The sequence below is a fragment of the Osmerus eperlanus genome, chromosome 10 (genome assembly GCF_963692335.1).
Source record: "Osmerus eperlanus chromosome 10, fOsmEpe2.1, whole genome shotgun sequence".
Classification (NCBI taxonomy): domain Eukaryota; kingdom Metazoa; phylum Chordata; class Actinopteri; order Osmeriformes; family Osmeridae; genus Osmerus; species Osmerus eperlanus.
The window spans coordinates 16,413,026-16,436,275 of NC_085027.1; the positions used below are offsets into that span (position 1 = coordinate 16,413,026).

The 23,250-nt window shown below is 45.4% G+C and overlaps 2 protein-coding genes across 3 annotated transcripts in view; one reads left to right on the forward strand and one right to left on the reverse strand.

Annotated features, from left to right (window-relative positions):
• Positions 1-702: 702 nt before the first annotated feature.
• Positions 703-23,250, forward strand: part of adam10a (ADAM metallopeptidase domain 10a) — a 60,569-nt gene continuing 38,021 nt past the window's right edge. Inside the window, exons 1-2 of the mRNA XM_062472078.1 lie at positions 703-881; positions 14,962-15,112. Coding sequence (XP_062328062.1) covers positions 815-881; positions 14,962-15,112 — 218 coding nt within the window. The 5' untranslated portion in view covers positions 703-814. The remainder of the gene's footprint in view (positions 882-14,961; positions 15,113-23,250) is intronic.
• Positions 5,970-8,627, reverse strand: LOC134028041 (E3 SUMO-protein ligase ZBED1-like). 2 transcript variants are annotated; one of them, XM_062471352.1, is made up of 3 exons: positions 7,563-8,627; positions 6,688-7,283; positions 5,970-6,575 (listed from the first exon to the last, which is right to left on the reverse strand). In XM_062471352.1, exons 1-3 carry the CDS (start codon positions 8,428-8,430, stop codon positions 6,123-6,125), a joined length of 1,917 nt encoding a protein of 638 aa, XP_062327336.1. In that variant the 5' UTR covers positions 8,431-8,627; the 3' UTR covers positions 5,970-6,122. The 2 variants fall into 2 exon arrangements, with proteins under 2 accessions (XP_062327336.1, XP_062327337.1); XM_062471353.1 differs by lacking the exon at positions 7,563-8,627 and having other exon boundaries at positions 6,688-7,328.

The following is a 23,250-nucleotide window of genomic DNA, read 5'->3' on the forward strand; positions in this document are numbered from 1 at the left end:
GCATCAGAATTGTAAGAGCGCAACCTGTGCAGGTGCAGTGAACGTGAACATTGAAAAAAGTGCACCGTTTTAATATTGTATTAATATTAATCTGACAGCACTGAATTAGCATTGTTTAGCATGGCATGGTTTTTCCTCTTTTCATCGTGTATGTAGGCCTACATTTATTGGCAAGTGCGCGTTTGAGAGAAAGAGTGAGAGAAAGAGTGAGAGAAAGACAGAGAAAGAGAGAGAAAGACAGAGAAAGAGAGAGAATGAAAGTAAAAGAAAGAACGAGAGAACGACATTAAAAGAAAGTCCACGGACTGCTGTGTGATATCCATCCTCAGCCACACAGCGGCAGAACTGCACAGTAAAATGACGCATGAGCGCATTAACGTATACACCCTGCTTACCACTTCAAACCTCTCCGATTTTAAATTTCAGACACAAAAAAAAGTGTTAAGATTTTTCTTACTCTTAAGAACATGCATATCGATTTGAAATTGTTCATTGTACATTTGGTTATGTAAGGGGTTTGCATTTGAATGGTTGTATTGAACAAGATAGACCAGTTTTTGACAATAGGGTTAAGTTTAATACAGTTTGGGCCCACTTGTCAAATGTCAAATAATACTGAATATTTGCATAACAGAAAGGGTGGAGAGACTGATACTCTGCCCGCGCCTGACGTCAGGCCGTTGGAGACAAGCGGTGAAAGACTGCTGTGCTTTGGTACTAACAGAGAAGGGAAGGGACTGCTAGAACTAGAGAGGGCGACTGCGCCTTTAAGAAGTGGAAAGCGAAACATCAAGCGTTTGCTAGCTTGTTTACAATGAATTTATTCGATATGGTTTATATCAAACTGTTGCTGTGGTTTTGCTTTATTAGGAATATCAAAGGTAAGTTCGATTTCGTTTGTTATCCCATTGAGGAAACAGCCCCGAGCTTCCTCAGTCAGACAGCTAGCTAGTTAGCTGGAATTGCTAGTTTAGCACTAACTACAGTATGTTGCTGGATTGCGAGGGATGATTGGAAATTGATGTCCAGCTACATTATATTTTCTTTAAATTATTATGGTGTTTCTCATAGCGCACACAACTATGTGCTAGCTTGTTATAACGTACTAACCACGAAACCAAGCCCAGTATCTTGTACTCAAACTGTCTATCGGCACTCACTGTACGCTAGCCACTCTTTTTTAATGACGTTACAGTACTAGCTAGCTAGCTAACTACTACTATGCTACTAGGACGTAGCCAAAGCTTGACCTTTCTTTTGCTAGCGAACAGACAAGTTCAAGTTCGTTTCGGTAACAAGCCACACAACTGAATTTTATTTAGGGCATAAAGTGAGTATAGTGTCAAGACACCCTCATAGCTACCTGTCGGTTTCTTCACACTGTCACCTTTATTGCCCGGCTAGATTGTATAATTGAAAGTGACGTTATTTGTTTGAAATCAGGAGTGCCATTAATCAACTTGTTTTAGTCACAGCTTGACTTCAAGTGGTTAGAGACAGGAGAAGATCCATCAATTGTGAAAATATCTCAACTGAGTCAGGAAGGTCCGACTGACGGACTAAATTTCCTCTTACTCCTGCCAAATAAACTAGCCGCATAATCTATCTGCTGTTTAATCTATTTTTCATTTCTCTGCGCTTGCCTTTATCCAAGTGACAAATATTGGATCCATTTGTTTCTGCTCAAGGGACAGTTTTTCCCTAACTTGTGTGTGTGTGTGTGTGTGTGTGTGTGTGTGTGTGTGTGTGTGTGAAAACAAAGTGAGTAATTGATCCTCCTGGAGCTGCTGTGATGCACCCGGAATGGTGAGCCCCCTGAGTGATGTCATGTTTGCTTGTCCTGTAATGGAAATATACATAACTATAAGTTGCAGATGAACTATTGATACAAAACTAGTGTACCAGCGCTCAACGATTTTGTGACTTAATATTGAAATTCCATTTTTATATTTATAAGAATCACATTTGATTATTCATAGAATTATGTGACTGCGTTCATATTCCAATAAAATGTCTGATATGACTACCATGGTGGAAACTGTATCATTGTAGAAGGCTCTTTTAACCCCATTTTTCAATCAGATAGTTTTGGAGGACGCCAAGTCCGTTCCGTAGTCAGACAGGTTGGGGTTTGCTGTCCATGGAACATAGGATATGAGTGTTTATGATTAGCCTGCTGTGGAAGTCAAAGGTTCACTCAGGAAACTCTGTTGAATTTGATAATGGTGTCTTGTGAATCCTTATTCCCACCAATGATAAGTCACCAAAAGCAGTATAAGGATGGCTTTACTGAAGGATGGCTGCCACATCCTCTATTTGCTGAAGCAGTTTTGTAATTTGATCAATTTAACTGAAAAGCCTAAAATAAAGATGGATATGTTTTGGAACTGTGTTGTATGTGAGATATGTGGATGAAGAATCAAAATGAGATTTCATGTAGCCTCATATGTATGTTGGTGAAGATGCCAAATCGAGCTCTTCATTATCACTCTAAAACATTTCCATGGGTGAATAATAATCATTCACATTGGGAAGACATTCGAGATTGGTAATCTTCACTTGCTGAAATCAATTACAAACTGGTCTGTCTGAATTCAAAAAGCTACAGTTTCTTCAGAAATAAAGCAGAATAGGATGTAAGACTATTAATTACAAGATCTATGTTCCATTGAATTGCTTTTTTTTGTCTCCCTAGATGAAATGTTCGTTCTCTCTCAGTTCAAAAGCTCTGTAGAACAACTCAACACAGGATTCACTCCCTCTCTCCCATCCACTCTGCTTTCTCAGGGTTTTACAAAGAAAACTGCACAGGGTGTGTGAGAGAGTGGTGACTTCAGCTGACGTTTTGATGTATTGAAGAGCATTTGATACTAGCATATTATATGATGGAAGCCTCAAAGAGACTGCGCCAAAAGGCTACTTGGGACGTAGAGAATAAAAGTGTTTGTGTCAGAACCAGTGTATCAGGAACCAAATAGGGAGTCTTGTGATAATACTCTATTGGTTGTCAGGCAGTCATGGCAAAGCCTCTCAAAATGTAGACTTATTGAGATATACCTGGATTAGGCTACAGCTTGTTTCCCAAAGTGTCTCAGGTGGACTCTACAATTTCTTAGACAATATCATAGACCAATTTTGTCAGGTTGTGAGTTACATAAGAATAAAGGCAATGTTTTTATCATCAAGAGTACCCCTGCTGCCTATCCATGAAGAATGGGAAGTACGCAGGCAGGCAGTCTAATCATATGTTGTGCTCTTTGTTTGCACGTAGGCCATCTCTTCACTATCGGTGCTGCCCAACTCAAGTGTCTTGGTTGGGAGCTTTCTGCTTTGTCTTTGAGTGTTTATCTCGTAAGTTGTAAAAATCGTAGGCCTGCCAAGGTCAGAAATGGTTTAATTGGATATTCCATCGCTCAATACTTAGAATTCCACATTGGCTCTGAAAAGGTGGCATTGTGTCTGCCCACATTGTCTTTTAAAGTGTAATAATAAGGGTGGTCTGGACATGGCGAGCATTATGATTTCTATGTTGACTCTAGACCTAGCTTCACACTGAGTCACCAACATTGTTTTGGGACCTATCATTCAAATCTTCTCTGGATAAGCCGTGATTAACCCAAAGCATCGCCTCATTGCATCCAAGTCTATCAGTAATGCACGGCACTCCGACAAAGGCAACACAGAGAGGGAGCGGCTGTTTGATAGGTGTCTGCTGCTCACAAGTTTAACAAGCAGTGAAAGTAGAAAGTAGGAGAGTTTTAGTTCCACCCAGTACCCTGCTTTTGTACAGATCCTCTGTTGGCACTGCATGATGTTTGTGATGTTGAGATTTTTTATTAGTATTTTGTAGATGGGTTTCTCATTCCAAGCATAGTTTTTTCTCATGTATTCATCAGGTATAATCACCTATATTTCCCTTTTTTTAGCAGCTGTGAAACTTAAACCATCTATGATTTCAGGATTGTCTCATTGCGTTGATTACAGTTGATTACAGGGTTAGTGGCAAGTAGAAGTTACTTTTCATACTCCTGGTACGTAAGTGACAGAATACAAATATTCTATTATACCACACGTTATCCTTACTGCATTACCTAATTCTGTTAAATTATTCAGTTGAAAGGCTGTTGACTGGTGATTTGAAATTAGACCATGTAGCAGTGAGCAATGACAACAAGCGGGTCTGTAATGGTACTTCAGTAACTTAATTGAGCTTTTTACCTTAACACCTTTGGTTGTTAAGTTAGTCTTAAGTAAAGGTTCAGTGAAAAAGGGGATAATCTAGTTCACCCAAGTTTCATAACATAGGTTACATCCTGAGCGATGTAGCTTGTTGCCTCGACAACCAGCTCTGTGTCAACGGTTTAACACCATGTCAGATGAGAAGTGTTTGTGTGAGCTCCTCTAGCCTGTCAACAAGGCAGCCTGGATGTTACCCAGAGTGAATGGTAATGTGTGGGGAGGGGGAGTCATGACCCCAGCCTTTTCCACTTCCTCTGTTCCTGTCAGGGGTTGCCACCCTGTCAAGCTTTTCACCTCAATGAGATGAATGCAAAGATGGAATAACTGTTGACTTAGCTTACATTAAACTCAACAGTATCTTCCTGGCTTGTCACTGAATGCTTTGGCAATTTTGGGTACTAGTTCTACTAGTTCAACCTAGACCCTGTTACTAATTAGGACACATATTTCAACACTATTGTATTGATCCTTGACCCTGTCTCAATGTTTAAATATGGCTGTTTCACTTTCATGCAGTGCTATATTCCGATTTGATTATTCCAAAGGTCATTTGTGTATGTAGTCATAAAAGCTTTGTGTTAATACATTTGCTATTTCATGCTAGCTTTTATTACACTCTCTGTAAATGATGAAAAGCACTTCCTTATCGTTATTATCTTCTCACTAGCGGTGTTCCAGAGGCTTCTCTGTCAGTAGGCTGGTTTCCATGAATGCTGATCAGATCTTATATACCCACCCTACCTAGTATCATATACTACCTACCCTACCTAGTATCATACTACCCACCCTACCTAGTATCATACTCCCCACCCTACCTAGTATCATATACTACCCACCCTACCTAGTATCATATACTACCCACTCTACCTAGTATCATATACTACTCACCCTACCTAGTATCATACTACCCACCCTACCTAGTATCATATACTACCCACTCTACCTAGTATCATATACTACCCACCCTACCTAGTATCATATACTACCCACTCTACCTAGTATCATATACTACCCACCCTAGTATCATATACTACTCACCCTACCTAGTATCATATACTACCCACTCTACCTAGGATTATCATATACCCACTCTACCTACTAGTATCATATACTACCCATTCTACCTAGTATCATATACTACCCTCTCTACCTAGTATCATATACTACCCTCTCTACCTAGTATCATATACTACCCTCTCTACGTGGTAGTTAATGATTTATTGGTAAGAAGAAACCATACAACGAACACTTCGGCCTTGCAGTAAAAACTGAATTGCCCCGAAATGTACAATCATCAACATATACAATACAATACACAATAACTATTCTGTCTCTACCTACTAGGTAGAGAGGGTAGTATATGATACTAGGTAGTACCTAGTATCATATACTACCCACTAGGGGTGGGCGATATGAGCTAAAATTCATATCACGATATTTTCCACTGTCCAGACGATATCGATATGATATCACGATATATGACGTAAAAAAATATGAATCACATTTTAATATCCCTTCTTGGTTAAATTATATTAGTTAAGGAAAAATATGTATTTGAACCTTATATAACCAGAAAGAGTGAGGCATTGGACCGTATGGACCTGAAAAGTTTTTATTTGTATTGTGCAAACATGCATTCCGTAAACATGAGGTAGGTAGGCCTATATATATATATATATATATATATATAAATTAGATATTAAGTAAAATTAAATAAAAAATAACAGGAGATAAAGAAAATAAGGTAATTACAAATTCAAATACGTGTGTTTGTTTTGGCTACGGTCCGTAGATATGTAAAAAACTAACCGTTTGAAACTAAACCTTTCAAGCCTCAACCATCAATTATCAACAATATCAACAAATCTTCACTAGAACTTTCTTCACAAGTTCCGTGCCAGGAATACCAGCATGTTGACTGTTTCTGGCTTTAGTGCTGCCCTGTGACATGTCACCACATTGCCCCCAGTGCTGAATGCCCTCTCAGAGGGGGCACTTGTGGCAGGGATGCATAAGTATTTCTTTGCCAGACAACTCACACGTGGAAAATTAGATCCGTGAAATCGCCACCACTCCAAAGGATCAGACTCGCTGTCTGCTGCCGTTGCCAGAATGTAGCTATTCAGCTCTTGCTCAATGATCTGCCTCTCTGAACATGAGGCAGGTGCACTGCTGGTCTGCTTAAAGAAGCTCCCAAGGCTCTTCTTGGGCTTCTTGCCTGATTGATGAGCAGTGGAAGCTTCTTTCTCCCTGTCAGTGTGATCCTCTGCAAGAGACGATTTTCCCAGGGCTGTGTTCTCCACCAGGAGGGCTTCGGTCTCTGAGGCAGCTCTCACCTTAAAAAATGAAAATAATTAAACTTTATTTGTATAGCACCTTTCATACATAAAATGCAGCCCAAAGTGCTTTACATTTGAAGCAATAAAACAAGAACAAATGAATAAATACCTTAATGTCCTCCAGTTTCTCAGCGGACATGTACCTGGTCTTGAACCTTGGATCTAGAAAGGTAGCCATGGAGAGCAGCTCATCTGTTGCAGGGTCAGTGTACTTGTTATTCAAGTAATCAAGAACCTTGATCTTGATCTCTTTGGTCAGTTCTGTATCGTCCTTGCTCAGATTTAGAACCTCTGCATTTAACAGATTGATGACAGGCTTCAAATAGGACACGCTCACATACGCTTCTCCTGACAGGGCATCTGTAAAGTCCTGGAGTGGCTTCAGTGCTGCTGTGACTGATTCCAAGACCTGGATGTCTTGCCAGGTAGGTACAAGGTGCCGTGTCTTTTTGTCCCCTGCCAGGACCTGTGTAATGGCCTTTTCCTGCTCCAGGACTCTTTCCATCATTTTCAGACGAGATCCCCACCTTGTCGGAGATTCTGTGATGAGCTTGTGCAGGGGCAGGCTTAGTTCATTCTGTGCTGTCATCAGGGCCTTCTGCTTTTTCCAGCTGTATGAGAACGTGCTAACCACCTTTTTGCAAACCCCTGTGGCCCGGGAAATCGCACACCCCTGTGGCCCGGGAGCGTTTTGGACACTCCTCTCTGGAAATTGGGAATAAGAAATCAAAATAATAGGGTGAAAAATAATCGAATCACAATACAATAATAATTAATAATAATGCATTTTTATATAGAAATCACAATACAATATAACTTTTAATCTTTGTTTGAGGATTTACGGCATTTACATTCAACTGTTACACATTTTACAAATCTGATGTGCTTAGATTTAGCCTACGGTACATGGCTGATGTGAGCTGTATTTTTTCTTAATAATAAGCATCATACAGGGTAGGCCTAGGCTACAGTCCTGAAACTTACCAATAGCATTGTGCAGCCTGTGTCCGAAACATCCAAGGTTTGCCCACTTGTTCAGCTGCAATGCCTTGATCATGTTCGATCCGCTGTCGGTCGTCATACAAACTTGACGCGACTCTTTTAATCCCCAGGACGACAGTATGTCCCTCAGCCCACCTGCAATTATTTCCCCGGTGTGGTCGTCTGGGAAATAAGACGTCTGTAGGCACTTACTTTTCAGTTTCCAGTCACCGTCTATGTAATGGATTGTGAGGCTTATATAAGGTTCTGTGGTACGACTTGACCATAGATCGGCAGTAGTGGAGAAGAATGGAATGTTATTTATCTCACTGTAAACTCTGTCCCAGCATTCTGTGTAAAGCTGTGGCAGGCATTTTTGGCTAAAATATTTGCGGCTCGGGATCTCATATCTTGGGTCCAGAGTTTGAATCAACTTTCTGAACCCCTCTTTCTCCACAGTTTGAATCGGTACCATGTCCTTCGCTATGTGATTTGTAATCGCAGCTGTGATGTCTATCCATTTTTTGCTCGTCTTCTCATAGCAAGTACCGGCAGCAAATGATGATATAATTGATTGTTGAGTGCGAGTCTGGCTTGTCTTCGGGCGAGCTCCTGGGCTTACTGTCTCACGCATTCTGGTGCATTGTTCATACTCACGGACATGTATGTTTTTTAAGTGATTGAACAGGTTGGTCGTGTTTCCACCTTTTGCTAAGACAACACGACGACACAACTTGCATAGGGTAGTGTTTTGGTCGGGGTCGGAGATTTTAAAGCCAAACCAGTTCCAAACAACAGAGGTGCCCCCTTTCTTCTTAACCAATTTATCCTCCTGCTCTTGAGCAACATCAATTTCTGTGTTTTCGCTCATCCTGGATTGTAAAGTTTTCCCCCAATAGTTAACCTGCCTCCTAACTGCAGCTGCCTGCACACTTCTTTGTTGCTAGCACTACATGCGTGCAACAAGTGCATGCGACGTGCGCTCATAAAAATAGGTCAACATATTAACATACATTCTTTTATTCGTAAGAACCAAGAAAGGTTGGATAAAAAAATAAAAAAAAAGATGTAGCTACTTAGTACTATCACTCAGTTGAAATTTGGAACAAAAAAATATTGATGCAAAATTTGAATTTATGAATTCTGAATAAATCGCGGTATCCATGATATTGCTAAATCCATATCATGGCGCGGCACAATACCGGTTTTTACTATCAAACCGGTATATCGCCCACTCCTACTACCCACTACCTTGCTACCCACTCTACCCACCCCACAGTGATTGTAGTGAGCTTACCGTGGGTTAGTATAATGGAGTGCAGTATTTGTATTTGAGACAGACTGGTTTATCCATTAACATAGAAAGGTAATGGGGTTTTAACAAAGCTACATTCAAATCGTTTTGTGTCCTTAAAGAATAAGTTGGAATTCCACCTACTCGAGGCCGTTTCTAACAAAGACAGCATTTGCCATACAAATTAGGCCTGTTTTGCATGACTGGCGTTGCATAATTTGTCAGTATTTGGTGTGTTAACACTTCTCAGAAATAACAGGCTTGCCAAAACTAGTCATTATGCAATGAGCCATCTGGTGTCTGTTCAGTGTATGCCATGGATTTGTCTGCTTGTGTGTGTGTGTGTGTGTGTGTGTGTGTCTGTACGTTGCAGCATGTTAATACAGGCTGTAGAGGACAATGCATGTGGATTTGTGAGGTCCTTGTAATGGGTTGATGGAGGGAGGTCGTCTGAGCAGCCAGTGTTTGTGTTCATACAAGGACCTTGTGTGCTCTGAGGGATTGATCTCTCCCTTGTTCTCCCGTTACCACCACTTACACCACTTGTCGTAGCCAATCACTGTGGTTCAGTGTAAACCGCTCGTTACAGGGGAGCAGAGTGAGTGGAACCGAATGCACACAACACAGGACGAGGGGATCAACAAAGGGGTATTTAATGAAGGATGGGGGGTGGGGGTGGAGGGCTAGTGGACAGGAAGGAGGAGCAGGCTTAGCAGATAAGGCAGGTAGGAAAACCAGGTAAATGTGTGTGTGTGTGTGCAACACCAAACGACCTGGCAGTGAGTTGAGTTGATTAAAAGCAGATGTCAGAAAAAGTGGAGTGGAAGACATGGTCTGGATCACTGGCGCACGAGCGCGCGCGTGTACACACACACACACACACACACAAACACACACAGACACACAGACAGACACAGGGGTAAGCAGGAAACGGGAATAGGTAACCACTAAAGTGGAGGTGAGGCAGGGACATTGACCCCCCTGCTGTCACAGTGCTGCTGGGGCAGGGTTAGAGAGCTCCTAGATCATGGGAATGTTTCACCCCTGACTCATTCATGAACATGTTGTGGCTGGTGTGGCCCCTGCCCGTCAGACATGTAGTCTCCCACACAGACTACATGCAACAACACAGCCCATGCTCTAAGACTGACTGAGATACAGGCTCTCCTCCTGTGTGTGTGTGTGTGTGTGTGCGTGTGTGCGTGTGTGTGTGTGTGTGCGTGTGTGCGTGCGTGCGTGTGTGGTGACGAGTGTGTTTGTTTTATTAGTAATGGGACCATTACCCAAGCAGCTCTGTTTGAGCTCCCCTAATGTGTGCAGATTACTGGTTTCTAAAGATATCATCTCCAGTGCTGTAAAGCACAGTGGTGGTCTCATATCAAACAGATCAGTTCCTAATGACCATAAGGCTCTTAATGTTTCTTCTATTATTTTATACTCCATAGCATTTCAAGTTGTGGCGGCAGCTGCAAGGGTTGTGATTACTTGCTTGTTGTAGCAAAACATCCTTTAAAACAAACCCTGGTCCTATTGACCATGATGAAAGGAACAGCAAAGTCATTCATTTCCTTGCTCGTGGTCTTTTCTGGAGGTAGCCATATTGTAAAGGGAGGTTCGACTGATCTCAGGATCATGTCCTCTGGGATTCTTTGTACCTCTGACCACTCTCTCTAAGCCTGTGTTGATAAAGAGACGGCCAATGAATGCCGGCCGGCTTAGTTAGTCATGTTCAGCAGCTGCGTGTGTAAACCTGTTAGGTTTGTGTAGTAGTACATAGGAGGGTGTAGTAGGGGGACACGGCTCTTTCCCACTGCTGCATGACTTCTGGAGTCCTGTTCATTTGTTCTTTTTTCTTCTCCCCCGCTTGTGTTCGCTGCAGACTTGTATGGAATCAGGCTGCCAGAGCATGCTCTTTAGTATCCCAGAGTTTTCCCCGCCGTCACGCGGCTTACAATAAATTGATGGCTGAAGTCTAAATCTGTGGCTGTCTCCATGCAGCTCAGACACAGGAGGCCCTCTCCCCCCCCAGGACCAAGCCTTCCTCCGCGAGGCCGGCCGGCCCCTGTCACACCCAGGAGAGCTCCTGGTGGTCTGAGCCCACCGATGGGGCAGATGGCTTTACCTGCTCCGCCGAGTGTTTGCCGGAATACACTTTTGTTTCTCACAAGGTGCTTACTTTTTTTTGCTGCAACCAGCTGCTCTATAGCTCGGTCGGTCGGTCGGTTTTCAAAAACGTCCGCTCTTTGGCTCATTCGTGTACGTAGTCACAGCAGAGCTTTTGTGAATTTGCTCTTGTTTTTATATCTCTACAGCAATCGAATTTAGATTTGGCTTCAAGTGCGTATTTAATAGTCTCATAGTACTTGAGCATTTTCATTTTGGCAGGTAATTCACCAAAACATATCTCTCTCCAGCAGTCGGATTGCACAGTGCACATATTCTTGGGTTGTCTGTGAAGGGCTGTATGTTTGATTGTCAAGGGGTGCTCACCAGGAGGCTGTGAACACCCTAGGCTGCTGAAGACCAGACTCTGGAGCACCCCAGCCTTCCTAGAACTCAAGAGGCCTCTTCTGGGTCAACACCGGCCTGGGATGGGAACCTAAATACAGTAGTCTAATGGGCAACAGCTATGCCTGCCTGTCTGTCTGCCTCTGTGCCTGCCTGCCTGCCTGCCTGCCTGCCTGCTTGCCTGCTTGCCTGCTTGCCTGCTTGCCTGCCCGCCGCCTGACTGCCTTCCTGCTTCTGACATGATTTCTTTCTAATCCGGAAAAGAAGTCTATGAATAAGTGATGGCTGCCTCTGTTGCTGATAGCAGAATATGTGGCAGGCAGCTGCCCTAAAAGCTCTTAAAAGCCTGCAGTTTCTATAGTAATGAGTCATGGGTTTCTTCCATTCCTCTGCTGTAATGTAACAAGCTTGCATCCAGCAGGCCTCCCTCAGACGGGATGGAAGGAGGGTCAGGGGCGGAGGGGTGAGGAAGGTGTGGGGGCGGACGGAGAACAAGGGCGCGAGCTCGGAGACGGAGCGGAGGGTGATGGGAGACTGGAGAGAGGTGTTCTGAGATTTGACACAAAGGCCGGTCCAGAAACAGTGTGGCGTTTCCACGCAGGTAGTCTATGTGTCCATCTCCTAACAAGCAGGCTCGCTGGGAGACTGACCCCCAGGAGCACGTGTGTGGACACGTGAGTTCGTCACAGCCGAGCAGGTGGATCCAGGGGTTGCAACTGCTGGCTAGTGCTCCATTCATCTCTCTTTCTGTCTCCCTCAATACCCCGTCTTCTTTTTTTCTTTCTAATATACCGTCTTCTCCTTTCAGTCTTCCTGTTTCTCTTTTCTCACGTCTGTCTCTTTGCTGTCTCTCGCGGCATGTATTGAAATTGCGCTGAGCTGGAGTTGCAGTGAGACTTTGACCTATTCAGAATGAGGAACATGTTACCAGGGTGTAGCCTATTTCATGCCTCCACAGTTCACACCCATGGTCACGCCCAAATTATTTTTTTTCTAGTGACTTCAGTGGCGCTTCCTCTGTGATCTTGCTGTCTAAATATCAAGTCCCGGCTGCTTGTTTAGTTCGAAGCTAGGGGAATGTGAAGTCAAAAGAGTAACCTTGTTTTGCCGGGCTCTAGATAGTTTTCTTGCTGCACAGTTGATTCTCTGGACAACCTTGTGTTTGTGTTTGTGCATGGCCGAGTATGTGGTACCTTGATTGAGACTCTCTCTTTTTTTTTGCTGGACAGACCCCTGGAGTCCTTTTTATTTTTATTTTGATCACGCACCTCACAAATCTATACCTGTCCGCCTTTTGTGCTTTCTCACAGTCCTCGTAACTTTTTCTCAACCTTACAGTTTTCCTCAGTGGGATAAGGCTGTGCTACTCCGTGCTTGCAGAGGTCAATTCTTAGCAATTTTTGCTAAAGTGAAAACAGACATATTGCCAATCACAGCAACTGGAGGACCACTTCTCCTGTTGCAAATGCAATCTTGGCACTTTCTAGTATGAGAAGCAATCCGTGAATTTAGATGGAAGCGAGAAGTACTGGACCAAATCAGACTGAAATGGCGTTACAATCATGCGAGGGTTTTAGAAGAGAAACTTCCAGCATGCAGTCAGCATCACAGGCTCAAATGGCTCATCACCAGTCAACTCAAAATGATCACTGGCTTCTTAAAGAGAACCTGGAAAAAAGAGATGTCCATTCCCAGTTGACATCATGGCCAGTTTATTAATTTTGTAATGTTTTCCAACCTTTATCGAACCGTATGGATTTATAGTTTCCTTTGAAATGAATCAAATTAGATTGCTGCTCTATTTTAATTTGAAAGTGTCGGTTGCCAAAGTGTTGGTAGGAAAAGCTAGAGGAAAAACAACACCATGATCTATAGTTTGACAAATTGCCTTTTTGCTTTGTTGGCAATGTGTTGCTCCCTGCTCCAAAAACACATTACAGCAGTGCAGAGGAAGGAAGGAAAGAAGGCGAGAGAAGAGAGAAAGAGAGACTAAAGAAAGAGAGACTAAAGAAAGAGAGACTAAAGAAAGAGAGGTGACTCCAGGCTGGTGATTGGATATCTCTAAAGGGTGGGAACCCCTGCTAGTTCCTCGAAATGGACAGAATGTTGTTTATGTCAGAAAATAACGTGCTAGGAGTCCCACCAGGAGGGATGGGCTGACCAGCATTGATGTGAGGCTCAACCTCACCCAGGGAGACGATGCAACAGGAATGGCAACAGTGATGTCATTGCCAGAACACTGCAGTCTTGGTGTGTCCCTCATCTTGCAGTGTACAGTAGAGAAAGGGCTTTTTCTACACTTCAAAAACAGGCAGCAAGCTATGTCTTTTACATTCTCAATGAGAGATGTGACATGTTTCAAATAGCTTTCCGCGGTTTTGATTATGTATTGGGGTGGAGTGGATGGGAATGCAGTGGATTCAAAACCTGACAACAACCACTGTGCTCAGCTGCATCTTGGTGCAGGAATGGATGTTCTTCAACAGGGCTGCTATTCTTAGCCCCAAAGAGAGATTGAGGAAGTAACCTCTTCACAACTAAGGAAGGATGAAAGGAAAACAGACACACTGAGTGTACATTCACAGTCCAAGTCATGTACAGGCTGCTGTTGTATTGGCACAGCATCCATAGTTAGGGTTTGGTCGGCATCAAACGATAACAATAGATACCATTTCCGTTGTTTGAGAAACCTTCTCAAAGTCTTTTGGCTCATCAACTCACATTGCAAATACCCCGCCCCTGGTGATACATTATACATATATGTTGGTTAGTTTTCAAGTTACACAATATTTTGCCTCGTGGCTACCCCATCTCAATTTGTGCGCAGGACTAATTCAGTAACTCAGATTGCTATGTCATCCAATGATTAGGCGTGGGTACCAGTGCAGCAGTTAGTTTGGAAGTTAATGTTTTACTTTGTATTAATTTCACATCATTCTAAATGACACTCCACTGACGTTATTTGCTAACCATTCCAGGATAATCTTGATGAACGGGATTCTAACTGTCAGAATCAATAGGGTGGTTTAAATGTGAATCTGTGCCCGTGGGACAAGGCGATGTAGCTATCCACAAACCAACTCTAATTCAATTATAACTGTCAATACCTCACTAGCTGGCTTATTGACATGGTTAGACAGCTACCCCGAAATTGCATTTTCTGCTTGTTATCTTATTTGTCTAACTAAATTACCTTTTTTTTGTTTACGTAAAGCTTCTTGCCAGAGGGCAGCCCTTATTGCCTAAATGGTTGAATGATGATGCAGCTGCTGTAGGCTAACTAGATAAACTAGTTAGTTACATTGTCTCTGCAGTTTGAAGCAGTTTGATGAATACTTGCAAATAATGGCAACATCCTTAGATTTCCTTCCAGGCTTTTCATGAACCATTAATTTAGGCAGTACTTCTAAATCTTGTCATGGCAAAGCGCTTCGTAATTAGGGATTAGCCTGTGTGTCATGGTCTCGAGACCACAGTGACTGCTAATAGATTCATTAGTCAGGTCTGAAGTTCGGCCTCTTCATCACTGATATGAGTCCAGCATCTATGAGTTGGTGACTTTGACCAGTAACCTCCTGCATCCCCTTCCTGTGTTTTCAGGTCAGTATGAGAACCCTCTGAACAAGTACATCCGCCACTATGAGGGCCTGTCGTACGACACCGAGGCCCTGCACAGCAGCCACCAGAGAGCCAGGAGATCTCTCTCCCACCAGGACAAGGTCCTGCAGCTGGACTTCCACGCACACGGCAGGTCAGTTGTGAACACCCTTCTCCCCCCCCCCCCCCCCTCAGTGTTGCTTACGCTGACCCTTCTGCTAGGGTACATAACACACATTCTTCAACCACGCTAACTGACCAGTACTACCAGTACAGAGTTTCCTCATTTGCAAGAATTCCCTTTTGGTTCAACCTCGGGTCCCTATCAATAGGAAAAATCTCCCAAATCAGTATAAGAATGTGTTCTACAGCAAAGATTTTGCATAACAGGAATGTCCTTACAAGGGATCAGGAACATTGGAGCATGGTGAAATACTGCATGCCAGAACAGGCTTTTCCACAATGCCTGCCTGGGAGGCAGAGAGCCTTCTCGGGTCCTGTTCCTGAAGCCCCAGGGACAGTCACACAAAGGTGTTCCCTGGGAACTGAGCCACAGAGCTCCGGCATGTACAGGGCTGTCTGTAGGCCCTAAGCCTCTTTAGTGTTCCGTCTCCAACCTGCCGCGGAGCTGTGTCATATGAAAGATGAGCTAATGGTTATTGGTTCATTCAATTCCTCCGCTTGTAGTCTCCACCTTGCCTTGACCTTGACTGATGAATCACTAGGAGGCTTCTCTAACAACATCACATCCCATCCATACATCAGCCTGAAGGTTTATTTGGAGGGAGAGGCGAAAGAGGTTCTGTTTGTCTGCTCCCTTATCTGTTCGTTCGTTCAAATTCTTTGTTTATGGGACAACATGCAGGTTGTCTCTCGCTCCCTAATCTTCTGTTTCTATTGGTCAGGTGTTAGATCAAATCCCCCCCCCCCCCTCCAGCCTTAAAGGATGTCTAACGGGTGTGACCAGGTCACCCCTAAGACCAGGTAACCTGCCCACAGACCACCAATCATCGGCCTGGCCCTGACAGGTTTCTAGAACCATCCCTTCAGCACCCTGATTCCACCAGCTCCAATTGTTCCCTTCCCCGCCCCTTCTCCTCTTTGTCTCTGAGCGGTACTGTGCTTCATTGTGATGGGTTCTGACTTTGACGAGTGGTGTGTGTGTGTGTGTGTGTCGTCCCCCCCCGTCCCCCCCGTGAAGGCAGCTCGGTCCTCTTGTGTAACAGACACCGGGCCTTCAGGCAGGACTACTCTTGAGAGCAGCAGAGCAGCTGAACTGTCTCAAGAGCTGTTTGAGAGCGAGAGAGACTGCTTTGTCTATTGTGCTACCTCAAAAAGCCCCGGAGCCGCCCCGGAGCCGCCCCGGAGCCGCCCCAGCACCGCCACAGCGCGCGCTCGATTCTTTTCACAGTCCAACTCCTCTATTTATCTTGAGAGGATCTTTTACCTGAAGATTATCAGACCAAACGCATGGCTTTTCATTCGTGGCATTCTGGTGCCGCTCACGTAGAATTGAGGCCAATTTTCAAGGAAGTCAAGTCAGTCCTGTTGTCTTTCTTGACCACAGTAGGGTCTAAGCTAGATAACGGTGGCGCCATTTCAGTTTTGTAAATATCCTTTATATACTGTGTACACTTGAGAGATCCTGGTGCTGTGTTGTCTTGTTTCCAGGACAGTTCAGCTCAGGCAGCAGTGCCCACACCCTGGTAGATGTGGAGGACCCGTATACCTGCTTATTGTCCCTGCAGATGTTCACAGTCATGCAGCTGTGCAAGATGGACATAGGGACCTGAATGTCAGTCAGCGCTCCGCACTCCTTGTAGAGCACAAGTCATAATTGCACTCTGCCTCCAGCCTTGAAGGGAAAAATGCAGCTTTTCTGGAGCCGTTTGTCTGGAGCACCTCCTACCCTCACCTATCATTACAGTCTCGATACCCGACAGAGAGAAACTGAGAAATGGACATGTAGTAGTAGAGACACAGAACCCTCTACTACCCTCTACCCTCTACAGGTTATTTTAAGGTCAGGGAGAAGTTGTGGTTGATGCTTGTCAGATGAATGGAAATCAACACCTGTCAAATTGAGAGTGTTTTTCACCTAACAAGGCTACAAATGCTGTGTGTTATATTGCACTTGCCGCAGTGTGATTGTTTTACCGATGGAGGCTTCTGTCGTTATTTTGCACAAAAGGTTGACACACTAGGCGGATGGATGGTTACCGGAAGGATGAAGCGCAATGTAGGTTGCACCATTGGTTACAGGAAGGATGTACTTTTTCAACCCAATTTTTAAATTTTGTATCTTTTATTGCAAGGAACTTAGTTTTTCTGCAAGCGTATCCCCTTTCCCCACTATTAGGGAAGGTCCTCTTTCTTTCTCTCTCTCACACGTTCTCCTTCTTCTCCTTCTCTCTCTCTCTCTCTCCCACTATTCCATTTCTGTCCCTGGTGTGCTGTGTGTGAAAGGGCCTTGTAAAGCCTACAAATAAGCATTTTCCAACTCGCTGCTAGTGGCCCAGTGTTCAGCTCTGTATGTGTGCTGTTACCAGCCTGTCAGAACCAGCTGATGGATGTGGAACGGTTATATTAGGTCTATTTTACTCCATGTCAGGTTATTCTGCTACTCTTGTGTTTGCTTCCTGTGTAGATACTCTCTTGTTCATAGCAATGTGGTTTTGTGACTCACCCAGCCTGTTCCACGGCCTCATAAATATTCAAGGCTGTCTGCATGTTTTGGAGTGATACAGGAAGTGAGAATGCCACTTGGGCGTTCACGCTAGGTGTTCCTGTCTCTCCCCAGAACAGCTGTGGTAGAGCAGTGAATGGACACTTCTTGCCTTATTCACCCTGGGCATTCTAGAATTCATACTTTCCAATAAGTGTACCAAAACGATGGAATGTTTGCTCTCGAGAATTCTGAGAATCCTTCTGTTCTAGGCAGCAGCCCCTGCCTGCTGACTCACTACAAGAGCATGTGATGTTGGAGAGTAGTAGAGAGACTTAAGGTGGTGGTGCTGGTCAGCTGGTGCAGAAACAATGATGTGTGTGTGCGTGTGTGTGTGTGAAAGAGAGAGAGCGATAGAGGGAGGGAATGTCCGTTCCACACAGCATAACTTTTGGGCAGGCCCTGTTGAGCTCTCTCCTCCCTTTCCACTCTCAGTGCTCCACAGAGCCAGGCTCATAGAAAGCCCTTTTGTACACCGACGCACACATTGCCACTCCCCATGCCTGCTCCAAAGGAAAGCAAGATCAGATGACCAGAGAGGGAGAGGGAGAGGGAGAGGGAGAGGGAGAGGGAGAGGGAGAGGGAGAGGGAGAGGGAGAGGGAGAGGGAGAGAGTCCCCCAGGACTGTGTTGAGGGAGAGATCACATGACAGAGCAGCACTGTTGTATTCACAACAACACTGTGGTATGAAGGGGCATTCCAGTTCGCTATACTCAGCACTGTATTGTGGCAAGTAGTTCATATGTGAATCTAAAGCCTGACCTAACCACACGTCACCCTCATTGAAACATGCCGGCCTAAAAACAAATGTGTAAGTGGAGTTAACAGTCTGATTGGTGTCGACATGTCACGTGTCCGGACAATGCTGTGCTGAGAAACTGAAGCTCTTTGTCTTTGTTCCTGCGTTTCATTCAAACAGAGCCCTTTTCTGCTTACAGAAGGGAGCCTTTTGTCGGTCCCAGAAAGTCAAAGTCTCTGTGTTCTCCCTGGCCGCTGTTTATCCACGGTGCATGTTCCTTTGTGTGTGAGCGTGTGTTTAGACCCATTGTCCTGTCGTACCTAGACTGGGATTACCCCGGTAAGCCACAATGGAGCTGCATGCTAGAGGCCCACCAACAGCAGCTCCAACCCCTCTCTTGGTGGGCTGCAGACCTGGGCCTCGATCAGCCGTTAATGGAACCCCCCCCCCCTGGAGGAGATAGCGAGGGGTTTTGTCTGTCAGTCTGTCAGTCTGTCAGCGATCGTTCAGGATCAGAACCCACCCAGCCAGGGACCCTCCAGACCCCTTTGTACTGTCGGAGGTTGCCCTGTGTGGGGCCCTTCCCTGTCTGGTTGAGGGGCCTGCGTGCTGGGCTTGGCCCTCGGGCCGGCCTGCCTGCAGAGCTGGATCCCCGTGGCTGTCAGACACCCATCCACGTGTTGCCCTGCGCTCGGGATGACCCCACATCGTTTAGATCAGTCAGCTGCTGCCCTTTAGCCCGGCTGTGCTGGATCCCTCAGGGTTGCAAAACTCTCCCTTCTCTTTGTGTCACATTGTTAGGTTTGTTTTGTGTGTGCGTGGGTTGGGGGGGGGGCGTTCATAACCTTGGCTGTCCCATGGCCCACAGGTATGATATCCTGCCCTTGGATTCATCTTCCACGGAGCAGTGATGACTGAGAGCGCCTGCCTCTAGACGCAGGTAGGCGGTGATGGACGGCCGACCCCGGCTTCATCCACATCAGCTACCCGTCCGCTCTACAGCTCCCAGAAGCCCCCTGTGAGGTCTGTTGCTCTGTGGGGTGCCTAAAGCAACTCCAGCTCAGCCCTTTTGCCTGGTGATAATCACATCTGATGCCCATGTTGATTTGTTTTACTCATCAAGAGTGGTCGCGACAGAAGCTGGTGAGACGGAAGACGGGCCTACTGTGTTACGCAGTTGCTTGTTGATTATTTCTAAAGAATTAGTGTCGTGATTTATTAGTGTAGCTATTCCACCAGACAGCCCCCCTTGTTTCGATGGTGCTTTTGAACATTCAGTTGGCTTGGGGGCTGCGTTAAGCACAGCAGAACACCCGCTCGTGAGCAGAAAGGCAGGCTTGTTGCGATGGGTTCTGTAGATGTGGTGCTCACTGTGTCGCAGCACAGGGAGACCACTGCCACACATGACTGGACAAGACCCCAGCGCATCTGCAATACGCACCCACGTGCTTTGCAGTGAGGAGGCAGAGGGCAATAGTGGGTTCGTTGAAGCCCATCTCCTCTTCTTTATTCCCTCCTCCCCTGCTCTCTCTCTCTCTCTCTCTCTGAGTCTCTCTGAGATTCAACTATCTGGCACAAATTAAGGTCTGAGTGTCTTTCAGAGGATGACTGGTGTGTGTGTGTGTGTGTGTGCGCACCATGGGGGGCTGTGGAGCGAGTGAGCCCCACCCCAGGCTCCATCACATGCTCCATGGCTTTATTGGTGTCTGGTCTCTGGCTGACAAGCCCGTTGAAGGATGACCTGCCCCCATGCCCCTGCCTCTGTCTGTGCAGAGTTCAGATGGATAAATATGAACAGTTTAATTGCTTCTGCTCTCGATCAGTGCTATTTGTCTAAGCTGCAGTGACCCGGCAAGCCTCCTAAACATGGATACTGAACCAGTGTCTTCCGGCTCTGTGCGGGCTGGGGTGGGCTTAAGGAAGGCTTGATGAAGATCATCCAGCTCCGGATGATTCTCCATGTTCCTGTTATAAAAAATACAAATAAAAAACAGTTTTGTTTTGATCCATTTCTGGTGCCAGGTGTTTCCAGGACATTTCCTTGAACATTTGAGTTGTGGAGCAGAAGATTTGATGTTAAACCACTTCATTTAAGTGCAGAGTACATTAACTGACTGTAAATCAGTCATCAGTGACAGTCACAATGTTAGATGCTACACAGTGTTACACACTTTATACATTTAAGCACAGCTATTTAACATTAATTTACCTGTTACTTAAATGCTAATTACTTCATGCCTCGAAGCTCAAACTTGTTAAGCCTACAAATCAAATTTCTACTGGCTCCTCCATGCAGGCTGGCTGTGTGTTGGCTAGTTAATGCTCATCTATGAATCCCTTCTAGATGCAGATGGTGGTTAGGCCTCATGTCTCCATCGCCTCCCTGTGAGATGAGATGCTGTGGCCGTGACCAGGGCACCCCAGGGTCGATGCCTGGCAAGGTCTATCTAGTTATGAGAGGGGAGCAGATTAAGTGATGAGGCCTCATTGATTGTTCTAGTGGCCATTAATAGTGAGTGAAGAGGCCAGAGTCTGTTGCATCTGTGCCAGACTGAATAACAAGTGGAGGAAGTGGCCGTAAATCTGCTTCCAGATCACCTCGGATGGTGCGAGGATCCACAGATCATCCCTGCCCATTTCCCTATCTCATTTCCTCCCTGCACTCTCCCTCCATCATCATCACCTTCATCTTCGCTACCTTGTGTCTCTCTCGCTCTTCCGCTCTCGCTCTCTCTCGCTCTCTCTCTCTCTCTTCCTTCTCTGAATGCAAATCTCCCACCATCTCTCCCTCTTACTCCTGCCCAGTCAACATCATCTCTTCTTCCCTCTCTCTCTCCCTCTGTCCATTTTCATCTTTCTCTCCTCCCTCCTTCCACCTGTTTTCTGTCTCTCTCATCCCCAGCATCCTGGGCTGAGGAGATATTAATAGTGTGCTGAGTCCCTGAGAAGCTCAGGGAGAATCACCTGGTGTGTCTGACTGCATCAGGGCAGGTGGAGGAGTGACTGCATCAGGGCAGGAGGAGGAGTGACTGCATCAGGGCAGGTGGAGGAGTGACTGCACCAGGGCAGGTGGAGGAGTGACTGCACCAGGGCAGGTGGAGGAGTGACTGCACCAGGGCAGGTGGAGGAGTGACTGCACCAGGGCAGGTCGAGGAGGCTCACAAGGCAAGGGCAGACGCAGTTTGGGGCTGTAGTGACGGTGTACTGTTATGGAGGCTGGCTGATGCCCTAACTGGAGCCCCTGTTGACTGAGAAAGAAGGACCAGGGGTCTCATTTCTAAAGCTTGCGTACGCACAAAACGGGGCTGAAAATGTGCGTACGCCACTTTCCACGCAAAGGTTGTGATTTATAAAAAACAAACTTGACGGGAGAATGTGCGGTCCTCCACGCAAACTCTGACCCTCCTGTAGGCCTACGCACATTTTGGAAGCAGTTGGAATCGGCGACGCAGATGACCGTACTGTAGTCAGACTGCAGAAAGTGAATGTGGGAAGAACATTACTCCTAATATTTATATATTTTGTTTTCCTTACACAAGTTTTTTTCACTCGATTTCATAATTATCATGAAGATTAAATCCAGCAGTGTTATTTGCGCTTGTACTGACTGATAATTGTTCCATAAACACCTTGTACAATCCAATTCAAATTTTAAATCAAAATTCAGAGCTGTATGTCTCACCATCAGATTGTCCACTACGGGATGTAGGAGGGGGAGATGCCCGAGCCCGACTGCATGGAATACAGGATAACATCACATATCCTACCTTTAGATAACTGCAGAACACATTGTATAACTAAATATATTTCTTTAATACTGTGCATATATCATCATATGTCAAAAACTGGAAATACAGTCGTTAAGATCCCGCGCAATCGCTACACTCTACGTCCTCGTTATCAGTCCAGACTTCAATAGACTACTTGTTCATAACAAAACACTTTTGTTTTCAAATTGTATCTCGATTTGCGGTATCACTGGCACAGTTGACGCCACTCGCACTGTTTTTTTTATATTGGTGATCCAACGGCCACCAAATAATGTGGTTTTTGGGCCTCCGCCAATAGGTTAACAGTGTCTGAGAAGTTGTCATGCGCCATGATTCACCGTGAAGAACAATCGCATGCCAGGGTCATTAATATACTGGATTAGCATTCATGAGGTGCTTTGCATTGACTATTTATGGTTAAAAATGGGCGTGTTCAGGGCGGGGTAAAATGCAGATTCACGTACGCACACTTGTGGGTAGTCTGTGATTTATAAAGGGAACATTGCTTACAGGTGTGCGTACGCACGGTTTTATAAATCAGATTTCTTTTTGGCGTATGCCATTTTAGGCTTTTGGGCGTACGTACACTTTTAGTAAGAATCCTACGCACAGTTTTATAAATGAGACCCCAGATCATGAAACTGTAGTTGTCTCGTATCATTTCAACACAAACACAGTTAGGTAACAGGGAGTACGGAAAACCCCAAGGAGTTGAGAGTCTGACCCCAGCGTTGTGTCACGCCACGTGTCCCAGCCGACACGCCAGTCATCCTGGCAGCTGGCGTGTCTTCTCAGCTGGGAGGCGGAGGGCAGGGAGTGTGTGTGTGTGTGTGTGCGTGTGGTGACAGGCCAGCTTGGGCCCTGGTTAAGACGGGTGACAGGCCCAGTGGGAGGCTGAGGGACACGTCGGTCGAGGTGAGGAGCAACTGGCCCGCAGCGCGGGGGTGTGATGTCACAGGGTATGTCCTCTGAGCTGTCCTCTCCTCAGGATAGAAATGTGTGTGAGACAGTGCAGTCCTGTAGACAAGGTGTGACCAGCAGATTATTGAGCATTAGTA